At 40.2% G+C, this 18,324-nt stretch overlaps 1 protein-coding gene across 3 annotated transcripts in view; it reads left to right on the plus strand.

The window, feature by feature from the left end:
* The first annotated feature begins 603 nt into the window (after nt 1–603).
* The window catches only part of UXS1 (UDP-glucuronate decarboxylase 1), a 65,088-nt gene continuing 47,367 nt past the window's right edge, over nt 604–18,324 (plus strand). Inside the window, exons 1-4 of one of the 3 annotated variants that reach the window (XM_068137668.1) lie at nt 604–830; nt 13,182–13,209; nt 16,339–16,387; nt 17,017–17,060. In XM_068137668.1, coding sequence (XP_067993769.1) covers nt 734–830; nt 13,182–13,209; nt 16,339–16,387; nt 17,017–17,060 — 218 coding nt within the window. In that variant the 5' untranslated portion in view covers nt 604–733. Of the gene's footprint in view, nt 845–13,181; nt 13,210–16,338; nt 16,388–17,016; nt 17,061–17,923; nt 18,067–18,324 lie in introns of those variants that run through there. The other 2 variants (XM_068137678.1, XM_068137687.1) reach the window with 2 other exon arrangements.

An 18,324-nucleotide genomic window follows, 5' to 3' on the forward strand; every position in this document is an offset into this window, starting at 1 on the left:
TACCCTAAACAGAGGCAAATGCATAATCTTTTTTCTTTTTTTGGGGGGGTGAGGGAGAAGGGAAATTGTACAATTTCTCATGTGCAGTAGCAAAGAAATGTGTTCATACATGGAAAGGACATTTGGGATAGGGCCAATGGTGCTTTCAGAATACTAGGCGCTGAAGAAGACAGCGTGACGCATTTTGTCTGTATGCGTGCCCCACATCTGTGCGTCCATCCAGGCAGGTCACCACTCAAGTGCCACCACGGCAGGAGGAAACAGGTGACCAAGACCGTCAACGCTGAGGCACCGTGAAAGGCTAGGCCAGGAACTCGGAGAAGGTGCGGGTACCCTTCCTTCCCTCAGACACGCTCTGTGAGAAGCGGATACCCTCCAGGCAGTCGCTAGCCAAACCCCATCGCTTGTTACGAAGCAAAAATATAGAACCCCTGCCGCGGTACACCTCGCCACCCAGCCCCACCGCCACCAACGGCTCAGGCCGCTGGGCGGCAGCGCCCCACGCATGCGCCGCGCGGCAGTACTACCACCGCTCCGGCCGCCGTTGGCCGCCGACGGCCGCCGACCGCATCCACAGCGGGGGAAAGGAAGGGGAGGGGGAGCCGTTGCGCCTGCGCGGGTGCTTCCCGGGCTACCCGGGCACGGGGACCTGCGCCGCGCGTTGGGTGGCGGCGCGCGCGAGCCCGGTGGCGTGGCCGGCCGTGCAGGAGCCTGGCACTGCGTGCCGCTGGGCATGGTGAGCAAGGGGCCGCTGCTGCGCCTGTTGACCGCCATCAACCGAAGGAGGATGAAGCTGCTTATGGGGCTCGCCTTCGTCGCCTATGTCGCCTGTGAGTGAGCGGGGGTGGGTCTGGCCCAGTCATTCATTTGCCCGCTGACCAGGCGCCACTGGCTTTCCATGCTCTCTGTCGCCGACCCTGGGGGGTAGGGGGGGGCAGTAGGAGGTGGCGGGTTCTCCTCGAGCACCCCGTTGCACTGCCCTGTTACGAGGCGCCGCAGCGCGGCTGTTCCGGCCCCGAAAGGGGGGTCCCGGCGGCGGCTCTGCCTCTGGGCAGCGTGGCTGAAGGCTTCCTCCCTTTCCCGCCTCCCCGCGCTGCCGAAACTTTCCCAAGTCCGGGGGGTAGCCGGCTAGGCCGTGGCGTGCTCGCAGGGCCTCCGGGCGGGCCGTGCCAGGGGTCCCCGTTAGGCAGCTTTCCCCGAATCTGTCCCGAGGGCTTGCGCGGGCGGTACCCCCGCTGTGTCCCCTCAGGTGCAGTGTGGGGAGACGTTGGCGCTGGGGGTGGTTTCTTCTGGGGGCTGTCGGCCGCGCTTCCCCATGGTACCCCGCGGGAAGGGGCACTCTGTGGCTTGCCGGCGACGCGCGGCAAGCCGCCGGCCTTCAAGCCGAAGCCCGGGCGTGAGGTGGGGTGGGGTGGGCATGCTGCCGAGGTGCCTGGGCAGAGGGGAAGCGGTGTGAGCGAGACGTGGCTCCAGGAGTATTTCCGCAGCCGCTTCTCAGACCGCTCTTTGTCCGCCTTGGTCGTAACCTGGTAGGTGTGCCTGCTGGGAAGTTTTCCAGGGCAGGCCCTTGTCATTTTTTCGTAAAATGCTCCGATGTCCTCTGGGAGCTAAATAAGTGTTTGTTAGCTTAGCACGTAGCTTGAGTCTTATGAGCCTGAAGAGAGGCATAAAGGTACTTGGGAGAATCTTAGTATAGTTGCTGACAGTGATGATTATGACTTCAATTATCAGACATGAGTCAGATGGAGTCTTGGATCTATAATGTGGTCCTGTCAGCTCTCTTACCTTTGTTGTCCAGTTTTTTTCTGTTTAACTTTTCATATTCAGTTTACTTAATGTTAGCTTATTTTGCTTTTAGATTTTGGTAGATTTAATGTACATGGAACACCATGAAGAAGGGTCTTTGAAGTCTTGTCAGCTTAGCTAGAAACAAGTGTTTTGACGCTTCAAAACACACATGGGTGAATTAGCTCTTGGGATGGGTGTGTGCATTAGATTTAGGATCCTCCCTTTCTGTTTGGAGGTACACCTAAAGTAACCTGGCAGAAGAGGTGGTGTTTCCTACCACAGAAACAAAACATAGCAATTCTCTTTAATACCTTGTGTTGCTGTGTTTGCAGGATCTCATTGCTTAGATACTGCCGTTATTGTTGAAGCTGTGTGACTCTTGTGACAGTTCATCCAAGTAACTTCAGGCCCGTGAACACCGAAGCTAGGACAGCATAATGTCTGTTATTATTTTGAAAAGGCTTGATGTTTTGTCAAAAGTTATACTTGATTTGGAGAACAAAGTTAATAGGCTACTGTGAAAATGCTGGAATTGAGTGGCAATTGGTATGGTCACTGGGACCTGGCCATTGATTAGATTCTATAAACAGTTGGTGTTTGCTTTCTAGATTAGTGAGTAAAATTAGCCTTAAAGAAGCTTAAAAAGGGGATATGTTGGTGTCTGATTAGAGATGGTTTTTGCAAAACTAACATGTCAGGTTGCTGTATTTTCGATTGACTAGTGCTCAAAAGTAGCAGAATAGTAAAAACTGATGTGTGTTCAATATAGCGTACTAGCAGATGCCACTGTTCTCATAGATTCTAGAGAGACTTTTTTTGTTTTGTATGGAAGTAATTATGATCCCATCCCCCTATCCTAAAAGTGTACTCCTTGCAATATTACTGAATCATCATTGTGCTCTGGTTGCAGTCAGATAATACCAGACTAAAATAGCACAGAATCTCAGAAAACTGAGCTGCTGCTGTAGGTGTTGGCACTTCTTCCATTCCTTCTTTCTCAAGTACTCTCCAAATGACTAAGTGTTTTCAGGCTTTGCACCTCCTTTTCATGAATTTCCATTCAGAGTTAGTACATGGGGAATCAGATTTGGAGCATATTATGTTACAGGGAATGGAATCCTTGGCAAGTATATTTTTTTTTTTATGATCTAGGAACTAGAACTTTTTGATAGTGCCATTTTGTTGGTTTGTGTGTGAAACTCTTAGAGGCTCTTGGTTATCTTGTTCTTGAGTCATTGGATGTCTCTCTTGGTGGTTTCATGGCACAAGATGTTGGATGGCAAAGCTGGCTTATGTAGCCCTATTCCACATCTTCCATTTTCCCAGCTTCCACTGTGTGCAGGGACTTAAATTTCTCTACTGTGTACCTGGTAAAGTATCCAGTCTGGACTAAGATTATTTTTTCAGATTGCAACCATTTAACAATGTGGGTATTCAGCCAGCTCTTTTGGCCCAGCTGGGGAGGTGGTGCAGTGGTGAAATGGGCAGCTGGGAGTACTGTTGGCAGTGTTGCCATCACATGTTTTTTACAGGTCTAAAATTAGTGTCTTGCTTAAGGAGTCTTGTTGACGTTGGTTAAAGTACCACCATGACATGAGGTGCACAGTCAGGCTTATGTTAAAGATACCTAGAACTCTTTCCATGGTCTTCACTGGTTTCCTGAGTGGCACTTAGAGAGAATACTTATTTACATCTGGGTTTGAATTCAAGTAATATTTGATGTCTTATTTTTATAAAACTTTTTTTTAATGTTGTTTGCTTGAAACAGCATTATATAGCATTCTATATATTGTATAGAAGTAGAACCCAAAAGTAGCATTTCTGTGCAACAGGCAGTTAAAAGCAACTGCTCCTTGGCAAAATTGAAGTGATCAGGCTTTGAGTAACAGTTGCATTTACCTTATCTGCAAGGTCTAGGTGAAAAGGGTGTTTTCCCCCCCAAATTGCTCAAGTGACAAATCTGGATATGGTGCAGCTAGTGAGTTGTCTGAATCACTCTAATCTGGTAGAATGCTACTCAGTTATTTTTGCACCATCCCCCCCTGGTATTTTTCAGAATTAGCTTAACTAACTCATTTGCAGTGCTATCTCCTTCTGTGAGCATTGCATGGCCGTACTCTGCTGTATATAATGGGAAGCCTTGCCCAAACATTGAATTTTCATTGCCCTTTTAAAGGGACAGAAAGGAGATGAGAGTTTGTTGTTGCTTTTTAAAAAGTCCACCTGTTTGTGGATTGGTATGTCAAAACATGAGACACCTTAAACTTGTTCCCTTCAAAGCTTTAAATGTTTATTCAGCTTTACATGGGCATACTGAGATGCTGGAGTGACACTATTGTAGAATTTGGACCTTAATTAAATTTTTGGAAATAATACTGTAAAACCTTGTAGCCAGCAGTTAAAGGTCAGAGCTCATCAATTTGCATGGTTTCCTATAATCTTGGTGCTACTGGAAATAATCTGCAGATGTCTTGGTATAACAAGGGAGTTGCACATTATTAACAAAAATAAAGTAAGAGCTCTGTTTACAGTAAAGAAGTTCTCTTTGCTCATTTATAGATCAAATAGTTCTCAGGAAGTATGTCAGTAGCATTGTTCCTTTTTTGGGGGGCGGGAGGAAGAATGTGTATTAGAGTTCTGTCATAAGATCAAATATTAAGAATTTGTTACCTTCATAAGGTACAGCAGCTACAAAAACTAACTTAAAAGCACAATGTAAAAATAATGTGAGGGAAGTATATCCTGGAGTGTAGTGGCTTGAATTCTCCCAGCATTGTTAGTTTCCATGAGTGTTGTCCTTTGTTTTACAAGGTTAGCCATTTGTTTTTGTCAGATTTCCATGAGCTGTGAAGATTGTATAATGTGCTCTTCTCAGAATATCAAGATGTAAGATTTCAATTTGAATCTTACTAGCACCTTGCATGTTGCCCGTCTTGCATGTCTTCAAAATGGAGGTTAAATGCTACTGCATGTTTTGTTCTGATAAGCTTTTACTTTCACTTCTGGTAATAGCAAAGTAGTTGCAATTTGGTCCTGTCCTAATTTTTCAAGGCTAATTGAAAGTTATTCAGTATTGCTGTGCAGAATACCAGAAATCTTCCTTCCACAGCTGTTCTCCAACTAGACAGAACTGACTGACCTTGGAAGAGTTAGAAATGGTGTGATGTGACATCAAGCTCTCTTGGTTTTTATGTCAGCATGCCATGGATTATCTACCCAAAAACACAAACCAAAACCATTTGCTTCCTGGCTTCATGTCTTGCAGAGCTGCCTTTCATCTTTGGGTTTATACAAATAAGTTTGCTGTCTTCGGCAGCTTCCAGTTCCCTGCTCATCAGGCTTCCACTAGCTATAATCACAGTTTATGAAAATTTCTTCTTGCTTCAGTTGAGTGTGTCAGGAACTCTGCTTTGCTAGCCATGGTATTTCAAACCAGTTTTTTACATTCTGGAGAAATTCATCCTTACGGTTCCCAGCTTATCTCCATTTAATATTTGTCTTCAGTATTTATCTTTAATATTTTTTCTCCATTTAGTGTTTTTTCTGTGGCATGTGCAGAAGGTGGTGTTGTCATCATTCAACTCAAGAACAAATGCTCTTGAAGCTTTCACCTTTTTTTTTCCCATTATGTTTTGGCAAAGAGGAAAGATTTTATTAATATTTATATTGCGTGTTTCTTTTCTGTAAGGTTGGTTGGCCAAAGCAGAGTTTACTTGAAACTAGTGGTTTTCAGTTTCTAGTTCATGGACCCTAGAGAGGGGGGTTACTGCATCAGCTTACTTGGAGGGAATTGTAAAAAAAGTAACTGGGAAAAGTAAGTCTGTTTTGCTTACAGTGCTGACTCTTGGGGCATGCTATGAGTCTGCTGAAACCAATCTTAGCAGTCAACAAACTTAAAATGCTGAAAGTAATTGATTTGAATCATGAGCCCTCATTTCCTTGCCATCCTAATTTAAATTATGTTAACTTAGGTTGCTGCTCTTGTTTCTGGGGTTTGACATGCATGCCGACGTATCATTGTTATCTTGACTGTGTAGAATATTCTCTGCCTCTGATTTTATTGGAAAATGTCCCACAGTACTGCTGGCTGTGTCTGAGAAACAAAAGGTCAAGGACTAATAGAGACTTCTCCTCTTTTTATTTTATTTTTCATTAATATTTTTAAAAGGCATTTGAAAAATGAGGGCTGCTATCTAGATGGGTTAAAGCATGATTTGTGTAAAACACATATAATGCATGATGAATATGATGTATTTCTCTTTCCTCCACTTTAAATAGGGAGATGTGTGACCCTAACAGGAGCACTCACAGATCTGTTGACAGAATGTTTCTGTTGGTTTCTTTAACCTGTCATGTTGCTTTAAAACAAAAGGAGGAAATGCTTTTTCTTAAGAGATTTTATGAATTTGAATTGTGTAGGTCAAATCTATCTGGAAGTAGATGCCATTTCTTAGTAGTTCACTGTCTGCAGCTGAAGAAGGAAAGACAACTAATTGTCTATTATTAGGTGAAGAGGGAACCCAGGGTTGTTAGCATTTTAGATTGCTTAGCTTACACATTGCCAAAATAGTTTTGATCCAATTAAAAATGTGCTACTCCACTTAGGTATAGGTCAAAATCCTGTCTCCTTTGGAAGTTCAAAACTTTTGTAGGCGGTCAATGTATTTGCAAACCACTTTTGTTTTTTCAAGCAGGTAATTTAAAGCTAGAAAAGCATTATAATGTCCAGACCTGCTTAAGTATATGTGGTGATGAAAACTGAAGGTCCTGTTTGGAATTTCATAACTGAGTTATGCATTCTGGTTTTTGTTGTAAATACTGGAGTTTTTTTTCTGTCTGTACTAACAAACATTTGGAGCACATTACCTTAGTTGTGGCAAAATACAGACAATGGATGAGTACTGGTAAAGAATTGCATACTGAAGATACGAGATAGGAAGGAGTAGAAATACTGAACAGAGAACTGGAAAAAAGTGACTTAGTAGAAGAGTTGGAAAGAATTTACCATCTGGGAAACAAAAACAGAAATGAATCATAAATTGACAATGCTGACTGAAATGTTAGAGTAAGTATTTATGATTAGCTTCCCATCCACTGTGAAACATCATTAACTCTTGTGAGGAAAGAAAATTAGCATAATGTTACCTTACAGCAGTAGGAGTGCATCATTTTGCCAAATTTAAGTATTCATTCTTGAGAGAAGGCACAAAATTATTGTCTTGGTGGCTGTGATGACTAGCTGAGAGATTTAGCATAGAGTGGTGATGTTATCCAGGTTGAAGAGAGCATCTTTCCCATCACAAAAGCCTATATCTAGGTGACTAGGGAAATTTCCATGTGGTAAAATTTACAGATCCTTTCAGCTGTCTTGTAGTTGGGGTAGGAACTTACTGCAGATTAAGGCGTCAGTTCAGGAAATAAACCAGGAAAAACTACTTGCTGTACAGAAATCTGTATAGACATACCAGAGGAATATTGCTGTGTGTTCCCCAAAGTCATAATCATACAGAATACCACCTTCCTTGGTAATGTTTAATAGGGAGTTATGAATAGTAGTTTTGTCTTGTCTTCACTGGTACTGCAATGTGGCCTGGAATGCTTAGAGGGATGGGACATCCACAGCTTATCTTGGCAGCCTGTTCCAGCATCTCACCACTCTAATCACAAAAGTTGTTCCTTGTATGTAATTTAAACATACCGTCTTTCAGGTTCACACTGTTGCTGCTTCTCATATTACTGCAGGCCCTGGTGAAAAGTCTGTTCCCATCTCTCACACAAGCTTCCTTTAAGTACTGAAAGGCTGCAATAAAGTCTTCCCAGAGCCTTCTCTTCTCCAAGCTGATCAACTCTCTCAGCCTTTCTTCACAAGAGAGGTGTTCCAGCTCTGTAATCGATTTTATGGCGCTCCTCTGAACCTGCGCTAAACAGGTCCATGTGTTTCTTGTACTGGGGATGCTGGAGCTGGGCACTCAATTCTGCATCTAATTGAGTTCTTAAACAGAATTAAGTTAACACTGATGCATCTGTAATAGTAAGCATTTTATGACACCCCCCCTTTGCCTTCTTTATCTTTTTGTCAAATTTTTCTCTGGAGACAAAAAACTTATTTCTGCCAGGAAACTGAAGTTGCTGAATGACTGTGGAGAGTCATATTTAAGGGAAAAAGACCTCTTTTGAATGACATTGCATCTGTTTGAAATAGAAGGTTTTGCAGAAGCAATTAATTTTGGGCATTCAGAGCTTACAGTTTTGCCTAGAAATTCTGTTTATGACTGTATATCAGTTCATATTGTTCCCACATGCTGTTTCTATTGATAGAGATCCATTTGAAACAGACATAATCCTGTCAACAAACAAGGGCATTTGGGAAGAAAATTATTTTAAAAGAAATTGCATCCACTTTTGGTACAGTTGAATCTCTGGGCATCATGGTCTCACTCTTTAAAAATGTCTCTTTTAAAATGTATGTGATGCTGAAACTCATATTGTCACTGATAATTCCGGCTTAAGAGTGTATATTGTCACCAATGCCTTGTGATAGTTTATGACTTCATTTGAATGCCAGATCTAGAGCACCAAAGAAGAAGGGTCATCCTGGGGTAAAGGCCCAGGCTTTCCTTGAGACTCTTTTTTTCCACTATCAGATTGTGATAGTGTTATTTTTATGATTTCCCAGCATGTTGTGGTTTGGTTAAGGCACATACCATTCTCTGAGAAGTAATCTGTGTTTTATAGAAACATATACAGTAAGTAGTATTGTAGCTAACAGGTTCCAAGGATGTTGAGGTGAAAACATACATCCTTTTCCTGCTATGAAGTGCAGCTGGTCAGAGCTAAGTCTGACTGTGGCTGCTCAACAGTAAATTGCTTGGGATTTTTGTTGTGCTTTTTCCAGTGTGACTTAACAGATTTTTGTGTTTTGTTTTTAGTTGTTTGATTTTTGTTTTTACTTTATGCAGGAAGGATTGGTTTGTATCCAAAAGATGGCTCTTGGAATTTGCCTTTGCTGAAGCCAGCCCAGTTGTACTACTCTGCATCCATCATAATTTCAGAAAGGGTCTTGTCTAGAAAAAATAAACATTCAGTAGAAAGAAAAATGTTCTTTACTTGTCTGTGATTGCTTGGCTTTTGTTTAAAGTAGTTTTAAGAAGTCTTGGAAATCTACAACAATTTTTCCATAAGGCTGTGTTTGCCAAATAGGTACAGCTTTATCTCTTAGAGGCTGGAGGGGGAAAACCCAAACAACAAACCAAACAATAAAGAACATTGGGATTTTCTGAAAAGCGTGAGTGATGAATGTTTAGTTGGCAAAATGTAAATACCTCTTTAATAACAATACTTTGATTAAGGCTTTAAGAAACAAATATTGCTTTATCCAAGGCATGTCATATTCTTCCCTGGAAGTTGTCACTTAAAAGTGAAAAGTCTGTGGGAGTGATTAATGCCTCTGATACATTTTTAACCTTCATGGCACTTGCAATTAATCTTTGCAAAAATGCTACAATAAAAATTATTTTTCTCATTATTTTACGCAAGGGATGCATCTGGGAAAAACATCCCAGAAGAGGTCGTCAAAACAAGGTTAGACCTTTCTTATACAGGCCATTAACCCAGGTTTTTGTGGGTTTCAGAGCAATCCAGATGTTCTGATCACTTACTACATTATTCAGTCAAAAAGTAGAACCTCTGTTTCTTCTCTCTTGTAGGTGAGCATCTTCTTTGGTAACAAGCCGTGCTTCTGTCTCTGTAGTCCAATTCATCATGAATTCTTCTCTTGTGCAGTGTTTCAGCAGATGACAGGAATATTCTCTGTCCATGAATGCTCTCTAATTGGGTGAATAGGAAGTTTTTCATAGAGTGTGTACTGTATATGGCTGTTGATGGGTGAGGGTGTTAAATCTCTAAGGTTTGCGATTAGCATGGGACTGTTATCCTGGATGAATACCTCTTGACTTAAAAGATTTGGCTTTAAAGTCAGAATTGTTTTCATTGTTTTTTTTTAAAGGCTGGCTTTTGCAGTGCTCTGTTATGTCAGTTTGCTCAAATCAGATTCATTAAGAAGTTGATGTGTTTGAAAACTGGTTTTATACATGGTGCTTGATTCATGGCCTTCCTGGAAAGGAAGCCTTTTTTTTTAACCATGCACATGTCTGCAGCTTTTGATGACTGGACATGGTGGGTCTGTCAAGGTTTTTTATGGTGCCTGTGAGGGTTTTTGTCTTGGATTTAGGCTTGTAATTCTGCGTCATTCAGCTTGTGGGTTTGTTTCCATCATTCTTGCCTGAATGCCAGGCTGGTCTTGGCATAACCCTTTAGGGCAAGGGAGCAATAAGTCAGGGAAATACTCTGTAAGCCATACTTGCACTGTTGATTCTGCAGCTGTTTAAGCCAATTATATAAAAAATTGTGGTGCACTTTAACAAACTGTGTGGATGTGCAGTAGCCAAAGAGATCCTCCTTAGAATTGTGCATTCATAATACTTTGTGAAGGTGTGGTAGTTTTAGGCTGCACCTTGAAAATTTTCCACAGCTCTTGAACAGACAGTAGTAGAATGTAAATAAATTACTATTAGATGTAAAAAGAAAAATAATTATATGCTCTAAATAATCTCATTGGACAGATATCTGCCATAAAACATAGATCTGTAAATTGACTCACTCTCTTTTCGCTTCCTCCCTCTGGACGGTGCTTCTGCTAGTTTTTGCTCATGTTGGCTGCATTGCTGTGTTGTGGTTAAGTACTAACAAACAGCTCTCTGCTCTTCTCTCTCCTTTACTGTATGCAGGAGTGTAGGGAAGGGAACAAGGAAGGGGAAGCTATTAATAGCCCCCTGATTCTGGCCAGGGAGGTTCTTCTGTTGTTTATAAGTTGTACATATATGTAAATATTGCATATTTTGTACATATATTTTGCATTTCATTTTAGATTGTAGTTTTGCTTGGATACATCTTTGTTTGCTTCCAGCTGAGCTGCTCTGGCAATTTTTTGTTGGGGGGAATTTTCAACCCACCACTAAAGAAAGTATGTCAAGTGAGTTTTTGCTGCATGTGAAAGAGATTTCAGGGTTCCTAAAACCCTTCCATATGATATTTGCTATGTGGTTCATTTTTGCAGCTTCATTCTTTTATGCAATGATACAAAAATAGACTTCCTCAAAGATAATTTGCTTTTACAGAGCTAGGATATCTAGTATAGTGTTTCTGGATGTACATTAATGTCTTTCTGAGCTCCCTTTCCTTGCTGTGGACACTGAGCATGCAGAATTAACAAGTTTTCTTTAGAAAACCTGTTTCTTGTATACTGTATAGCTTCACACTGCCTTTGCAACAAATCTGGCAGGGTGGTATTTGTGGTGCAGCTGGCAGCTCATGTTTTTTTCTTCAATTTGTGCTTCACCAAGCTCAGATGTTTCCTGCACCATTGTAGACAATGTTTTATTATTTGTACAGATTTCTGTAGCCCAAAAAAAAAACACTATTCTAAATGTTGCTGTGTAATGTGTGACTTGATAGTTCTAGATTGTCATCATTCACTTAAATAAAAAAAAAAAAAAATAAAAAAAATTCCATTAGTGTCATCATAAATAATTCTAAAATTCTAGCCACAGGGTAAATAACTTGGATTTAACTTAGTGTTCAGTACTGTATCCCATTTTCCAAAGGAGAATTCATTTTATCTAATATTAATAAAAAATTCACAGGGTTTCTTAAATTCAGTTGGATTTTGTTGATCTTCTGTTCTAATATGAAGCTTCCTTACCCTTTTCTTCAGAAAATGACATAGGTTTTATGATACCACCAGAGGTATCCTAGTGTTCTGCAGTTAGTTTGATAATCTGTAACAGATTTGAGTTACTCTGAGTTGCTCAGCACCACTAAGTTGTTACAAGCAGTTTAGTCACTTTGCCATCCCTTAAGGGGTGTAATGGTGACTGCATTATTGCATCCTCAGTTGGTCTTCCCTGCTGTCCTTTCCTTGGTGGTGTTTCGTTTCTTCTTTGGCTGAGGAGGTGCCTGTGACTGTGGCATCATTTTTAATGTTTCTGTAACACTTGGTTGTCTGCTTGAGAATCAGTAAGTACTAATCATGAAAACATATGTGCAAAGCCTGAAACTAGGCAAAATACTTGATTATCTGCTATATGAGACCTGAAATGCAGCTTGCAAAAACTGAGGACACTTCAGAAGCTTTTTGTATGTATATACAAAAACCTCCCTGCCAGGGGAGGTTTAGGCTTGAGGTGAGGAGTTCTTCACCGAGAGAGTCATTAGTCATTGGAATGGGCTGCCCAGGAAGGTGGTGGAGTCACCATCCCTGGAGGTGTTCAAGAGGAGATTGGATGTGGCACTTGGTGCTGTGGTCTAGTCATGAGGTCTGTGGTGACAGGTTGGACTCCATGATCCTCGAGGTCTCTTCCAACCTTAGTGATACTGTATATATACTTCTCCTTCGTCTTATGACTTAGTGAAACTAGGGTTCTTGGGATGAGGCTTATCTCCTAAAGAGCATTTGGAGCATGATTTTTCTGGAGGTATTTGGGGTGGATTTCCTGCATTGCTTTTTGTTGCAGAGTCGCTTACTTAACTCTTCTATATTAATCTTTTTTGTCTTGACAGTCTGAAGCTGTCCACTCTCTAGTGTAGCTTGGTTTCATGTTAAACCACTTTGTGTCCTAGGTGAAAGTTAAAATGAAAATGAATGTTTGGCTTCCTTATAGCTTTTTTCCATACAAACGGTGTAATAAATGAACTTTGCTTGCTTAGTGAGGCATTTGGTTACATTGCTTAGGTACAATATTTACATATTTAGAGAGAGAACACATGTGCACAAATACTTGCTACCTTTAAAGCCGAGCTCCTGTGGCATCAGTTGGCTGGTGTTTTGACTCTTACCAGTCTGCAGTTTCTAGTTTGTGTAGTTCAGGGTCCGCAGAAGGATTTTTTTTTTCTTGCTGTTTGTTGGGTTTTGTGTTTGTTTGGTTTTTTTTTAAACAAACCTGGGATATTGAATGTGTGCAGTGTCAAGGTATAGTAGAAAATTCTTGTACATTTTATTTCTGTAATACAATGTGGGGATAATGATCAAATAAGTGTATCTGCTCATTTACTAGTTGGGTAATTCCAGGTGTGAATTGGAATAATCTAGTCCTTTTATTGAATTACTGTATTTTCTTTCTTTTTGTTACAGTCTCATGTGATTTTGTCAGAATTCCTCCTATACTCTTAAAATGTCTTTTAGTCACTTGGGATGTGTGTGTGTGTATGTATCGTGTATGTAACCTATGTAGGTAATTTCTGATTAACATAATACTGTTTTAAATTCCTTCTGATGATAATAAGAAAAATGTACTGTTACATGGCACTGTAATATTCTCTCTCTTCTTATTTTCCAGCTGTGTGGGGAAACTTTGTCAATATGAGGTAAGGTGTATATATACAGTCTTTGTATTTAATATCCTTATCTGAAATAATGTTACTTTTCCCATCTGAGAAAACAGAACAGCAGCTCACACTGTTGTTTGGATGGTTTCTGTGCTGCTGTGATACCATTTTTTGCATACAAGGTGTTCAGGCTCAAAAAGGCTTGTATGTTTGCTGCAAGTCTTACCCAGGATCTTACTCTCATTTCAATATCAGCTTTCCTTACACAAATTCATCCTCTGGTTTTGAATTCTTCAGCCAAATATCTGAAGCACATAGCATAGCTGAGCACGTAGTCTTGATTCTGCTTTTCTGCAATGCAGTTCTGACCATCTCTCAATGACAATAAAGGCCTGAACATTGAAGAGCTGCAGATCTTGCTTTCTATAATTATATGTCTGTACATATAATTGGAAAAGGTTTTTTAAAGGATTTTTTCCTTGTCTAGAATTAATTGGGAGAGAATCCAATGGTTTTCACTGCTGAAAAGCAAAACACTCTAATGCTGTCTCCCAGAATTTTTATGAAGCAAAACATGCAGATTACCACAGTATTTCTACTCGCTTATGAGCGTTTGCCTTCTGGTAAAATTCACTGAGAAGGCACAACTGAAAAAACAAGAGAATATGGGGACAGTTTAACTACAACAAAATCCTTATGTATAGAGGACAAAATATTTCACCATGTTGTTTTGCTGCTAGAGAGTTTTGGTATTCTGTCACCATTCCTAGCTATACAGAGTAAAGCAAATTTACAGCAAGGTAGGAAAACTAATGATGCCAGTGCAGCTTATCCTGAGATCTGTCGCTGTCCCAAGCAGTCCCCTTCTCTTGGAGTTTCCCATCCTTGCTGCAAAGTGTTCAGCTGTGAGGTGAACAGCTGCTGAGCTGCCAAAGCTTACAGATGGGACCTATCATTTAGATTACCATATTACTGTGACCAGCAATCTATGGCAGCTTAACAGCTGTTACATGAGCAGCTGAGTATGTCCAAAGGAAGGACAAGAACCTGAGATGAGTTAAAGAGTAGGTGGGCATGGGGTCCAGCATGTTCATTCCCTGATAAGCTGTCTTTACCATAAAAATTCTGCTGTTAGCTGCATCTGACTTTTTGAGTTGTCTGTTACAGACTTGTCAAGGGGGAAGACTATTTCTGAAGGTCTGGTATTGGCCTCAGACAATAAGATTGTCTTTGTTTTAAGGAAGAGCTTATTAAAAACTGCAGGCTGCCAGTCCCTAAGTTCAAGGATTTATGAATAAACAGTAGTATGAAGCATTATTGAAGGAACATGGCATACTCTCTTCCAAATTTCCCTTGCTCCTTTAGCAGAGAGGAAGGGCTAGATGTTGCACAGATTGTACATGCAGGTTTTTGTAGAATTCTATTATTTGAGAAGACATTTGGGAAAAAATGACAAGAATTGCATAATAGTGCATATTTTTAGTAAATTCATACTATGTCAACTGAAGGTTTTTCGTTTGACACTACTGCAATAAACTACAATTTGTTTTGAAAAGTGTAGGAGTTTACTCCACTTTATACTGATAGGACAAAACTGATCTATATGAGATTTTTTTTTTGCCTTCTGGAATGAAGATAACTTTTTTGTAGGAGAGTTTTACAGAGGGATATGAAAGGAATCGTTGCTCTAATAGTGTGTGTATATTCTGTGTATATATGTTCTGTTTCTCTAGGTGTAATGATTTCAGATCCCAAGTGAAAGGAGCTCTGTTCTATTTGAAAGAACTCCATTATATGTTGGATACCCGTGAATTCTCTCATATGCAAAGTCTTATTACTGTAAGATAAATAATTACCCTTTGGGGGGGAAGATTTGATTGAAACAATTATTTAAAATATATGCAAACATAAAGAAAATGGTATGACTAGCTCCAAGAGGTGAAATTTAAAAACATATGTTCTATGCTTGTGGAAGTTTACTCAAAGAGTGAACACAACTAATTGGAATAGTTTAGACAATTAGATACTGAATAAAATTATACAGATTTGTGCAAGGCACCAGTTTTTTAGTACTCTGTTTTCACAAGTTACCTTGACGTCCTTAATCTTTGGATTAATTTCCAATGAGTAGCATTTGTATGAAGTCATTGTTGCCCATCAGATGGTCGGTTAAGACAAATTTTAATGTAGGGTTGTTTCCATTACGTTTGGAAAAGTTCAAAGCCAAATGTATTTGTCCTTTTATCCTTTTGTTTGATGTTACAGTTGTGGCATTAAAGGAAAATGTTCTGTTAGCACACTTGTGGCATAAACAGAGACCCTCTGTAACAGTTTAGCACAAGGGCTAACCTGCCTGCTCTCCCAACACAAAAGTGAGGGAAGAGTAGCACACACAACCTAGGATTGAGATAAAGAGATAAGAGTTGGGTGTAACATGAGATATCATGAGCACATTGTGTAATTACCTTAGGTAATAATGTAATTAATAATATAATGTAGGTGTAATCGTAATACAATGCATGATTACCTTAGCTTAGCCTCTTTGCAGAAGCAGCACAGTGAAATACAGGAAAAACCCAGCATAAAACAGAAAATCAAAACTACCCGACATCCACTCTTTCTGCCCCCATGTCTGCAGAAAAAGAGACCATACCCCAGAAGCAGCAACCAGAACAGGAAGCCTCACATGTTGCAATCTGAACTTCAAGCCCCGTAGTACTTTGCTCCAGTTAGCACTTTCATTTTTTTGAAGCTGGCATGACTGTGGCATGGTATGAATTACGGCAGCAGGTTCAACTCAATCCATGACACCCTCAAAGAGACATCTTAGGCATTTCCATAGTAAAGCTACACTTAGCAGCATTTCTGTAGACTGTATGTTAGTGCAGTGATTAGACACTTTTCTATAGAAAAGTTAAATGTCATCTTTATAGTTCCAGTTTCATGTGGGCTGGGTGCAGCTTCTGCCAAACTTGGTAATAAGACTAGCTGATTTCAATGGGAATCAAACCATGTCCTTTCATTTGATCCAAGTATGTCTTTGAAATAATGCCACCTTGGGGTGTGTTGAAGGTACCATTTTAACAGGATGCAGGTGTAGTGGAGCAACTGCTGCTTAGATATGGATTATGTGGTGGTTTTAGTTGTTTGTGGTTTTTTTTCCAACAGGTCTCTTCAAGAAAATGGAGATCAGAAGGTGGAAAGCAAAATAGAGGAGGTTAGTTTGCCAACACTTGCAGTCTGGTTTTTTTGTGGGTTTTTTTGAAGACTTGGTTTCACCCATTTCACCATATTGAAAGAGGGTGTTTAATTCTCTGTCACTATTCTCCATTCTCTAAAATCATTCAAAGCATTGGATTTGTCCGTACATATCTTTCTGAATTGTTCTTCACTATAGTCATGTTTCATAAGTATGTGTATCTGCTGTCAATTTAAATAGTTGAGGTTTTACTGACTGTCTCATCATGCTTTTGCTCAATGTAGATTGCCTCTAGCAACCTCAGGCAAGTAAATTCTGACTTTGCTTTGCCAAAGAGGAATTGTAACATTGGAAGAACTTACCAACAAGGCTTTAATATTCATAGCCTTGATGTGTTTTGTTTTCAGTGGTAAACTAAGGATTTTCACACTGTAGCAGAGGATTTGATACTTGGTGTGAAAGGTTAGAGGATATTTTAACACAAAGGATGCTTTAAGTTGCAAGTTTCTTGGAGTGTCTTCAGTGAAACTCTCTGTAGGGGATTGCTTACCATGATTTTTTTCTCTAAAATAACTTTTCATTTGCATGTTTTGTGATGTGAATCTTGTTCAATTCTTCAGAGATTAAATGTTATTCCATTATTTTAGGTTATTGCACCTCTAAGGGAGAAAATCAAAGATCTAGAAAAAAGGTACGTCTTCTGTTAAATTTGGGAAGCCGTTAAAAAGTAACCATTTCTGTTCAGTAGCAGTCACTTCTGTAGTTGTGCTCTTGAGAATAGCGTATACTCTCAGGACATTTGGATTTCTATTATATCAGCGTGAGGAGGGGGTTCTGCAATACATCAATGCTTAAGGTATTCAGATTGATTTACTCCCCTAAAGTAAATTGGGGCGCTGGATTTTTCTAAAATCCAAATCCTGTGAAGGAATTTGCTGGTTTGAGTCCAGCTGGTGAATGCATTGCTACGATGTAAAAAGTCCAACGTGAATGTGTGCTAAAATACTTGTTTCGGCATCAAGAGACCAAAACCATTTTCCCTCACATTTCTGACACTTGTGGTCTGTTACTGTGGTTCAACTAATGTACTGTGATTTGCTTGTGAATTTTCTTCTGTACATGTGCTTTGGATGAGCTTGACTGATTTGCTTCCCTCAGGATTTGTAAGGGAATATGTTAGCTTGGTTTAAACTGGATGATACAGTTGAGGGAAAGCAATCTAGGTTTTTTATGTTCTTTAGTTTGGCAAACACCTTAAATTGACATAGTTATTAAACAACAACAAAACAAAAATCTATGCCTGATCTATTTCTCCCTCCCTGTGTTTGTGTCCATCCTGCAACATCAGATCCTCGCTTCTGTGCCATCAGAACTGCTCTCCAGCCTGGTTGCCTTTTGACCAGATCAGTTCTTCCATCTGAGTGTTCTCATGGGGAGATGCTTTTCATCACAAAATAACTAGAGATGGGAATTGTCAGCTCTGACGATGAAACTGCTGCTTTTGACAGCAATATTGTTTCACAGGTGGCACTGTTGGCGTCCCAAACAAGGAGCTAGCTGAGAATGCTGCATAACAGAGAGCCAAGTCTGGGCTTAACCAAGCAGTACCAGTAGACTGTATGGTTACGTATGGCATACTGGTGCTCGCATCCTGTTTGTCTGGAGCGGGGCCAGAATCCCATTGCTCTTTGCCAGAGGTATGCTTGATACCTGTAGTGGTGTTTTGGTGTTTCGAGCTTTGTCTTACCAGTGAGCACTTGTCCCTCCTCCTCCCACCTCACTTGTGCTGTGAAAAAAATTAAAAACAAAAACAAAACAAAAAGATAAAAGGAAGAAGAATAAAAATTGTCAATTTTGGTTTGTTTTGGTTTTGTCAATTGATTTGAAATATTCATTGACCTGCCACATGTGATTTGTTTCAGTAAGAATACTAATCTGATTGCTCATCTCTTAAT

The sequence above is a fragment of the Melanerpes formicivorus genome, unplaced genomic scaffold (assembly GCF_026170545.1).
Source record: "Melanerpes formicivorus ecotype bairdi unplaced genomic scaffold, bMelFor1.0.p_v2 SCAF_1, whole genome shotgun sequence".
In the NCBI taxonomy this organism is placed as follows: Eukaryota; Metazoa; Chordata; class Aves; order Piciformes; family Picidae; genus Melanerpes; species Melanerpes formicivorus.